Source organism: Elephantulus edwardii, unplaced genomic scaffold (assembly GCF_000299155.1).
Source record: "Elephantulus edwardii isolate Elephantulus edwardi_28Jun2011 unplaced genomic scaffold, EleEdw1.0 scaffold00212, whole genome shotgun sequence".
Classification (NCBI taxonomy): Eukaryota; Metazoa; Chordata; class Mammalia; order Macroscelidea; family Macroscelididae; genus Elephantulus; species Elephantulus edwardii.
The window spans coordinates 4,771,287-4,781,652 of NW_006399962.1; the positions used below are offsets into that span (position 1 = coordinate 4,771,287).

The 10,366-nt window shown below is 49.1% G+C and overlaps 1 protein-coding gene across 1 annotated transcript; it reads right to left on the reverse strand.

Annotated features, from left to right (window-relative positions):
• Positions 1-3,245: 3,245 nt before the first annotated feature.
• Positions 3,246-10,360, reverse strand: GDF11 (growth differentiation factor 11). The gene is made up of 3 exons (XM_006897654.1): positions 10,053-10,360; positions 4,295-4,692; positions 3,246-3,810 (listed from the first exon to the last, which is right to left on the reverse strand). Exons 1-3 carry the CDS (start codon positions 10,063-10,065, stop codon positions 3,430-3,432), a joined length of 792 nt encoding a protein of 263 aa, XP_006897716.1. The 5' UTR covers positions 10,066-10,360; the 3' UTR covers positions 3,246-3,429.
• Between the last annotated feature and the right edge of the window lie 6 nt (positions 10,361-10,366).

The window sequence follows — 10,366 nt, forward strand, 5'->3', positions numbered from 1 at the left end:
CATGATGGTGTATTGTACTCAAAGTTGCCTTTCTGGCCTCTCACTATATTAACCAGATTAGTATTAACCAGAGCTTGTTTGTTTGTTTGCTTTCATGTGTGCCGGGCAAGATTCCTTAGTGACCCCTAACGCTTAATGCTCTAGGCACTGGGAGATAATTCTTCACAGTGGAATAAAAAATAAATCGTTGAGATGCTTAACTACACTTGTTAAACTGGCAGATTGTCTGGCTGTGTTGTTTGGCTTCTAGACTTTGGTGACATATTGTTGAGGAAGTTTGGGTCAAGGGCTACAGAATAGGAAAAATATTTTTATCATCTCTTGAGAACTTCTGGATTTCCCACTCTGAACGTAGGGAGAGATTTTGTGGTCTTTAGGACTGTTTTGGATCACACTCTACAAAGAAATGTTCTCCATCCCCTCGCTTTTCCCCATCCTCCCAGCTTCATTCACCTGCATGTCCCAGATTTTCATCCCATATACCCTTACTTGTTTTTCCTTGTTTCAAGGAGTTCAACGTAAGGATGAGCACAAGATTTCATCCTCCAGATTTTCTTCTGGTTTCCAAGGTATAAATAGGACTTTTGGCAAGAAAGAGGCCCTCAGCTCTGAATTCTAAACTCTTTGACTGCTTTATTTTTCCTTTTTTCAGGTTCAAGTGCTGGATTGTGTCATGTGACTATCCCAAAACTCAGAGCACCCTATGGCCATCTTTGCCCTCTGTCACATAACTTGAAAACTGCTTGATGGCCTTTTTGCAGTAGTTCCCTCCAGGAAGTCTTGATCTCAGTGAAGAAGTCCTTTCCCAGCATTCCAGTGCCCATCAGCCCCAATCTCCTCAGACACCCTTAACAAACAAAGGCAATCATACACAGTGTAACAAATACACAAAACAAGTAATTACACTAATTAGGATGTTTGGAGAGGCACTGGCCCAATCCACACACATTGTAAGGTGAAAAGGGGTGATGCTGCACTGTGCCCAAAGCCTCTTTGTGGGGAGGAACTGGAATGAGGCTTCAACTCACAGGTTTGTGTTCATAAAAGACCACCCCCCTCAAAGGTCTTTATTTGGTGGTAACTGAGGGGACATATTCTTAAGTGTCCCACAAAGTTTAGTGCCCCAGCTCTAAAATCTGTCGAGAAGTCACCTGATGCTTATTGCCCATCCCCCATCCTGTCCCAAGATCAAGAGACATTGGCATTTGACCTTGAAGGAGACATCTTCTGTTCATTTCGATGGTCAGGTGTATCATGATCTCCAAATTGGAACAGAAGGAGGGATAAAGAACAGCCAAAGTGGAGAGACTGGGGGTTAGCATTAAGTGGTACATATGAGCAGGCAAGTTGAAAAGCTTAGTAGTCCCTGTCCTGTCCTATAGTGAATCACTTTATTTCACTATGGGAATGGAAATACTAAAAGCTTATCAATACTGCTTTTCCTAAGACTAATCATATTTTCCCTTTCTACTGGCTGGGCCAAATGGGAGAGTCAAGCTTTGGAAACAAGCTTTCCAGGTCAGCTCTCCAGCTCAGGCCTTCACTTAGTTCAGTACTATTTTGTCTCAGACCTATAACTTCTGACTTGACTTGATAATTTTTGTTGAAGCATCTTTTCCCCTCATCTCCTGACATCTCTAGGCTCTTGCCTAGAGATAAGAGGTTTGGTGGTAGGGTAAGGATAGGGTGTGGGTCAGGAGACTTTCCTCTACTCCTTGGCTTCAGGCACTGTCCAGCTGGAAGGCAGAAGGGAACTTGTACTATGAAACTTGTGACCCTTCTAAGCCTCATATCTCTTCACCCCTGTTCTGGTGCCCTGGTTCTCTGTCCCACAGCTAGAGGTATTTTATGTCCATAAAGTGCCCGTGGTAAGTGCTCAGAATTCATCTCTTTGCTGTGGTGGGTGCTGCTATTTCTCATTCCATTGAGGGGAAGAAACTGAGGCACAGTTAAGTCCAGAGGAGAGTGAGTCAGGATTGTGAAAGAAATTAATAGGCCCAGCTAGTAACTTGGAATAGCAACCAGTCTGCCTGTTTCCTACCTCTCCAAACCAGGGAGTCTATCCTTCCCACCCTCTTCTGTTCACCTGTCCCCTCCCTGTTTACCAGGTACTGCTAGATTCCAAAAATAAAAGATAAAAATAATTATAGACATTCTGCTCCCTTGGTTCCCCTTCCACCCTGAGCTTTGGGGTTGGAGGACTAAATTGTCCCCCTACCAGAATCCCTTTCCCCTTGGCCTGCTGGCTCTGTACCCTAACCCAGAGCAGTGATTTGGATTCGAATGCCCTGTAACCTTCAGCCTCATTACTACTTTCTTGACCCCTCTTAACCTTCCCCAGATATGGGAAAATCTGGGATCTTGATTCTCATATTGACCTGAAGATAGAGGCTGGGAGCAGGGTCATTCCACAGGCTCTTTGGTCTCTCTCTTGGCTTGGAGGAGGAGGGAATTTGGGCATAAATAGGCTGCATCCTCTGACTAAATAACTTAGTACTATGAGGGTGAGCCTGAGGGTTCTTGAGTGGCTCTCATATTGATCCTGGATATCCTTGGTTCTCCCAGCTCCTAAACCCTAACCTCTTAGTATTTCTATGATCGCTGGCTTCAATTTAACCCCTTTGGCTCAGGAAGATTGAGTAGGGTGATTATGGGTTGAAAATGTCCATGTTTCAGCCCTCTTGCCCTCTACTGTTCCCAACCCTGGAGGCTTTAAACAAGTGCTTAAGTAGGTGGGTTTTAGAGGGGAACAGGGTTTGGGGGAAAAGGGACAAGTGGGCACAGTGGGCAGGGGCCCTCCTAGTTCAGTAAAGCCAAATACCAAAAAAAGTAGTTATAATAAATAAATAAATAAAATTCCAAAATCCTCACTTTTGCCCCTACCCTCATTTCTTTTCCCCTGACCACTGTTGGAGGGAGAGAGGGAAGAGCTAAGAGCGGATTTTTTATTTTCTCCTATTGAGAATGGTAGTCCGGGTCTCCCCAAACTACCAAGTCCCTCACTTTGCCAGTGGAAGAAAAGAGGCTTGCTGTAGGGTTGTCTCTTACTACTCCATTTCATTCGCTTCCTTCTTGTTTGTGTCTGCCTCCCTAATCTGTCTCTTTCTATCCCTTTGCCTTCGCACTGCTGGTTTTTTTTGTCCTTCTGTCTTTGTCCCTCTCCCTCAAATCCCTCAATCTTCAAACCTTCTCACCTGCATCCTCAAACACTCCTCATCCTAACCATGCCCTCTCCTTCCCCATGCCCCCAAACCCCTCAACCCTCAACAATCACCTGCCTCCCTCTGTTGTATTGCACACTGCTTGGGCAGGGAACAAAGTGTGATGTTGATAGGAAGAGGTGGAGAGAGCTCTAGGGCCTCGGGGTTTGGGGGTCAGCGGTGGGGTCTAAGGGCAGGGTTTGTTGGGGAACATCCTCTGTCCCCCACCTTAGGAGCAGCCACAGCGATCCACCACCATGCCAGGAATCTTGCCGTAGATAATCTGCTGCTTGTCATTGAAGTAGAGCATGTTGATTGGAGACATCTTGGTGGGAGTACAGCAGGGCCCAGCAGAGCCTCTTGGATTGGCCTGTTGCACCAAGTGGGTGTGCGGATACTTTTGCATAAACATGTACTCGCACTGGCCAGAGCAGTAGTTGGCCTTGTAGCGCTTAGGTGCAATGATCCAATCCCAGCCGAAAGCCTCAAAGTCCACTGTGAGGGGGTATCGGCAGCAGCGGGACTCACTTGAGTGCTCATCACAGTCCAGGCCTAGGTTCCTCCGGGATCGTTTTGTGTTCTCTAGGACCCGAAGCTCCATGAAGGGATGCTGGAGGTGGGAGAGGAGAGAGAGAATTGTAACATGGCCCGAAATTGCTCCTGCTCCCTGTTCTCACCTGCCTGTGAACAGCAATTTCAAAACAGAAACTTCTCAGCTTTTCCACTGATCCCACCCTTAGCCTACATTTTGCCAACTAGTCACTTCTCGACTACTATCCTAATTCTTTGTCCCCTGACAAACTGATTCTCATCAGCCCCTTGACTTAGGGCCTCAACAGCCAATTTTGCTGTTCCCATGGATCTCTCATTAACTGACACCCTCACCCCAAATCCAGTTTTCAGCTGTTGCCTGGCATAGATCTCTGAAAAGTAATAGCTTTTACCAACCTGCCCTCCCCTATTCTACAGTCAGCTCCTAGTCCCAGAGCAAGTGCTGGTTCCTATCACCTTGCACATTCCTACTTTCCCTCCAACATCCCCACTTCCTTGGGACTAGGTTACCTATCTGCCACCACCTCAGGCCCCCTGCTCACCAGCCCCTCAGCTCCCGGCCCCAGGGAGGTGACAGCCAGGTCTGTTCCACTGGGATCAAAGGCGTTGATCTCGATGCCCCAGTTGCTCTGCGGCTGGCGGAACCAGCTGTGTAGCACCTGCTTGAAGTCGATGCTCTGCCAGTGGCCTGAGCGTGAATGCAGCTCAATCTTGAGTGAGCGGATACGGATATGACGCCGCCCTCCACCCCCTCCCCCTGCTGTCCCTTCCCCAGTTAGAGGTTTCAGTCGCAAGATTTGCAGGTAGACAGTGGCAGGGCGGGGCACGGGCCGTAGGTACACCCACAACTGGGCCTTCAGTACCTTTGTGAACATCACCTTGGGGCTGAAGTGGAAATGGCAGCAAAGAGGGCTACCATCTGTCTGCACCGCGGGGTCCGCTGATGGGAAAGAAGGGGGCACAGCATCAGCAAAGGGTGTTTGAAGAGGGGGTCAGCAGCCCTGAGTAGAAAGGGCATAAGATGAGGCATTGGCAATTTTAATCCTCAGTCTGAGTTTCCAAATCTTTACACTGCATTTCCCGTCTTGTTGAATACCTTGTTTTCTGCCGCCCAGCACGATGCCTTCTCTTTCTTTGTTGGCAAACTCTTGCAGCCCTTATGTATTGATATATACCCATTCTTTAATCCATTTATTCTAATGGGCAAGTTCCCCTCTACTAGGTAATTTGCAAGGAAGTCCGGTGGCCTAGTCCCTAGGGTTGTGCTGCTAACCCAAAGGCCATGCCCCTCTGATGGTCTGGATAAGGATACACCAGTGGTCCTGCAGAAGAAAAATGGGCAGTCTCCCCTGAAATTTCCAGCCTTGAAAACTCAATGGAGGGTCAGCTCTGAATTGGTTCTGACTGGACTATAATGAGAATTCTGAGAAGCTCTGGTGGCCTCCTGGTAAGCTACACTGCAGTCCCGAAGCCGTGCAGCTCAGTTCCACCACAGGAGAAGGATGTGTAATGAACTGCCCCTGAAAACTCAACCAGAGTGTCAGCTGTGGGTTGGTTCCGACTCAATGGTACACAACAACAACATAGTTATTAGGGAATTTCCTCCACCTGCATCTCCCCAACTTCCCCTGGCAAGTTTTTCTGAAACTTTATGTTCCTAACTTCCCTGTCTCACACCTGCTGTCTCAGGCTACCTGGCCAGGTTTCTACTGTTCTGTCTGGTAAGCAATGAAGCCTGCCATAACACCCCTAAACAGGTGACCTTATAGAGGGGATAACCCAGGGGCCAAGAACAGTGTGTGGGATAAATTTACATCATGACATAAACCAGGATTCCTATGTAGATCTTTTCCCTCTTGCACACTAGAAACCACACCTAGCAACCCATGCGCTTCCTAGACATTTGATGCCTTCTTCCTTTCCCTTCGGCAAGTTTCCCCAACTACTTCCTTCTTATCACATTTACTGCCTCTGCTTTTAAGGAGGGGAAAACTACCTTAATGTTTCCTATTTTCCAGAGATAATATTACACACACACATACCAAATCAGCTGTAATCAATCTGGGTGGTTTTTTGTGTTTTTTTTTTACCTTAAGTCTCCACTGGTTCCAGTAAATCTTTATAAATATTCAGCATCCATTCTTTATATTTTGACCCAATTCCCCTTGTTCTGACCATCCTAGGGTCAAACGGGTTCAGAATATTCACTTCTGCCTCCCCGCTCCTTCCAGTGGCCCTCAAGCATGTCTCTGTTCTTCCTCTAGGGAGCTCTGGTGGTGTCTGCACCAATCTGCAGAGTTGCATTGCCAACCCAGAGGTGGTGTGTGTCTGTTAGAGGGCGAGCTATGAGTCAGGTCCAACTCAGCAGCAACAAGTGTGAGGTTTTTTACTTTTTCCTCTAAACATCTAGACAAATGGGGGTGAGGGGGGAAAGCTCAGGAATGAACTTCCATAACTACATAGTTATGACCCATAAGTCCAGGCCTTTATAAATTACGCTCAGCTCTAGAGTTCTGCACTATCATGAAACTTACTAGACATCTATCAGCAAGCTTCAAGCCCTGTTTCCCCAAGAGGGCCTTCTAAGTGGGACAGCCAGGAAAGTCTTCATTAGTTCCATATACTCAAAGCATGACAGACAAAAATCCCCCTAAAAAATTTTTCCTTTTCCTTAAGCCTCAGGGTTTACTCAGCTAACTCTCCCAGCTATCCTGCTGGGTGATTCCAGCAGAGTTGTCTGTCTTCTTGCCTGTCTTTGCCTGTCGGTATTCATATGTGAGTGCTGTGTCAGTTTTACTCACTGCTGATGCATTCCTGCCTCCCATAATCCTATGCAAATGAAAACCCAAACCTATTGCCTTCAAACTCTTAGCAACTCTATAGAATACAATAGAAAGCTTCATAGGGTTTCTAAGGCTGTAAATCTTTACAGAAGCAGACTGTCACATCTTGTGGAGGAGGATAGTGAGTTAAAGCCTAGTGCTTTCATCAGTGTGCCACCGTAGTCCCAGGCAGTCGCTTAATTTCTCTCCCCAGGCCATAAGGCCCCACTCCTCCTAGCCAGTATCCTTCCTGCCCTTGGCCCCTCTAGTCCTAGTTGGGAAAGTGTTTGTTGAGAAGGGGGTGTCCCCCATACTCTGCTCAATAGACTCATTGTAAATGGATTCCTTCACTTTGTTTCTCCCTTCCCACCAGCTTAAATGATATAAACAAGTGTCTGAAAGTTCTTCCTAGCATCAATGCAAATGGATTTAATCATGGTCTGACTCCTCTCTTACCAGTATCTGTTCTACCCGCTAAATTTCTCAGTGTGGTACAGAGAATACTTGCTTCATAGGAGTGCTGTGCATTTAAATAAAGAATGTGAAAATAGTAACTTCTCAATAAATTCTGGTTTATTGTTAGTTTTTCTTGTCTACTTTAAAAAAAAAGTCATTTATCTTCTACCTCTAAACATACGCCCCCATCCAAGCTGACCCAGGGCTTGGAAATATGCATCAGTGCCCTATCCCAACCCAGGGAATCACCATACACTTGGATCGCCAGTGATGGTGGGAAGAGTCAATAGTACAAGGGAACAGGACCTAGGGTGTAAAAAGGGAAGGAGGAAGAGGGTGGAGATGGTGAGGAAGATAAAAAGCGGTTAGGAATGGAGGCTGGTAATAACAGACTGGCAGAGAAATGGAGGAAAGCAGAAATAAGTTTAGCGGTTGAAGAGAACTGAGAGAAAAGGGGTTGGTGCCAAAGGAGTGGCTGTATGGAGGTTAGAAAGCTAAAGGAGGAAGGTCCCTAAGCCCAGTGGGGTAAGCCAGAGAGATAGGAAGGGCATAGAGAAGGGAACAAAGGGGAAGCAGGTAGAGCCACAGGGGGGCTTGAGAGAGTCCCCCAACATACACATAGGCCCAACCTCCATGTGGAAAGGATGAGGCCACATCTGTGTTGGATAGACCAGGTTAGAGACAGGCAGGTCAGGTTTATCACCAGTGCTGGTCAGGAGAGAGGTCACTGCACTATTTTCAGTCAAAGCCCAGTCCCCTCTCCTTTAATACACCCCCCCCCCAAAGGCTCTCCCAGCCAGGACTAGAGGGCCTAGGGCAGGACGTTGGGCACAGAGGGTAGGGGCCTCAGGGCATGGGAAGTAGAAAGAAACTGAGTGGCTGGGCTTGGCGCTCACAAGGGCAAGGGGGCTGAGTTCCCAGGATGAAGGCTGGGGTGGGAGAGCTAGGGAGGGTGGAAGGAACTAGGGCAGGCACTGCAGCACAGGAGAGGTGGGGGCTGGGGTCCAGGGTTGAAGACTGGGGGAGGGGAAGGAGGGGGAGGGGAGTAGAGGCCATCTCTGCTGGCGAACACCTCCCCCGATTAGCAGAGCACAAGTCTCTTATTAAAGCGGGTCCCTGGGGATTAGACTATAAAAGTCTCTTTTTCCTTTTCCCCTCTCTCCCTCCCCTCCCCTCCACTCCCCCTCCCTCTCTTAAGAGCTCAGCCAGACTCTTAAAGGGGAAGTACAATACCTGGCCAGAAATCCAGTTCCTTAGATATTCTGGTTCAAGGGTGTTATTGAGGGTGGAAGTTAAGAATAGGGCCCTTTCTGCACCTGTCCCCCAAAACCTCACACTGCCCAATCCATGCATGAAGGATTCGTTCACTTTCTGCATCCTGATTACCAGAGCTAACTCTGGGCTCAGGCCTGTGAGTTAAAGGATGATGGGGCAAGAGGCATGGGTGTACACAACCCCATTACTCAGTCAGGAAACCTTCACAACAAACACTATAGAATTTCCCCCCCCCCCTGTACTCTTCATCTGCTAACAGCAAAATCAATCATCTTAATTCCTCTACAACTCTGTTTCTTAGAATCCCTCATCACCACCTTGACCTCAATCTCAGACTGACTCTAGCTTGCATAATCAAGAAGCCTTAAGAACAGAATGGAAACTGAGGAATCCAAGACCAGATCCCCATTTCTTCTCTCCCCTACCCTTAGTTTCCTAGTCTTTTGCGTTTTCTTTAGCCCAGAACAAGCAGTGGAGTTGGGGTCTGCAGAAATCTGGTTATGTTAGTATGAGGCACTCAGCCTCTCAGATGCACACCTGGGTTCCTATGCCTCTCCCATGGGGGTGGGCCAGCAGGATTTCCCTCAGCCCCCAGCTTTTTATGACCCATCTGCCAATAAACCAGTACACACACACACACACACACACACACACACACACACGCAATTCTGTTCAGGGCCATAAAACCCAGAGAGTGAGGAGGGAGGATGTACACAGAGAGGGCTTTGCCAAACCACTAGAGAAGATGAGGGCCGGGTTCCCTGGAGTTGCCTCCCTCCGTGGGGGAGGGGAAGAGGGGAGTCAGCTGACCCTAGGGAGAGCAGAAGTGATGGTGGTGGTAGTAGTAGTGGTGGAGTACCGGCCTGGATTTTCCAGGCCATAAAATTTCAAAGCAGCTCAAGTCTATTAACATGTTCATCTTCCTTTTGGCCAGGGACTCGGATGCCTGGGTTACCTCCCTCTACCCCAATCTCTTCCCCCCACCCCCACCCCGCTTCTCTCTATGATTCTCTCAAATCCGGTTGTAGGCTGGAAAGGGTGAAATGAGAGAAGGTACATAAAGCTTTGAAGAGTCAAATGGGTGCTCTTAGCTTCCAGCGCAATGGAGTTCAGTTCCCTGATCTCGAGCTCCGCCAGTCTGGAGAAGGCACAGCTTTCCCAGTCCCTTAGTAAATCGAGTGTGTGGTACGACTTGGGGTGGAGAGGCTGCCAGCTGGGCTGCCAATAGAGAAATAGGACTCTGGAATTCTATTCTTGGGAGAGAGAGGTGCACTTGGGTCTTTGCAGCCCAGTGGGCGCGCTGCAGAGCCTGAGATGAAGGAGGTGCGGAGTTGGTGCCAGGGCCGTTTGGAGGCAGAGAGCACCGCAGCTTGACTGGGACTTCCAAATTCTCCAGTCTCCCCACCACAGCCCTTCAGGACAAAGTCGCTATCCAGTTCCTTTCGCTGAGGGTACCTGCTTCCCCTACAAGGTCTTTTGCGCACTTTAGGGGCGGGAAGCGGTACCTCGCAATCCCTATCTTTGCCCCCCACCTCCACCTCCAGAAACCCGCGTGCATACAACTCCGCAGCCCATCTCCACCTCTGTAAACTTGTAGGGAGCAGCCCCCGCCCCCAGCCCGTCAAGTTTTCGCAGAAAATGTTTCTCAGTCCGGGCAGCCGGGAGCACCCCGCTACAGAGCGCGAGATGCACGCCTTCCCGGGGGCCGGAGCTTGCTCCCGACCACTCGCGCCCAGCGCCCACTTACTCTCCTGGGCCATGCTAATGACGGTCTCAGTAGTGGCGTGGTACTCATCCTCCTCCAGGAAGTCTTCGGGCTGCAGCGCGTCGCCCTGGAAGTCGTGCAGGTCCAAGATCTGCTGCAGCGGCGGCGCCTTGGGCAGCAGCTGCTTCACCACCTCGCGGCTGATGTTGGGCGCCTCCTTGAGCCGCAGTTTGCTGAGAATCTGAGACTTGATGCTCTCCAGGCGCAGCTCGCGGCTGTGCTGCCTCCACACGCACACCGGGCAGCTGTCGGGCTCCGGCGCCGCGGACGGGGCTGGCCGGCTCGTGCGCTCCCCC

Coding starts and splice junctions, on each gene's coding strand:
- GDF11 (XM_006897654.1), bottom strand. Junction 3,811..4,294: donor GGCCGGGAGCTGAGGGGCTG/GTGAGCAGGGGG, acceptor TCCCACCTCCAG/CATCCCTTCATGGAGCTTCG.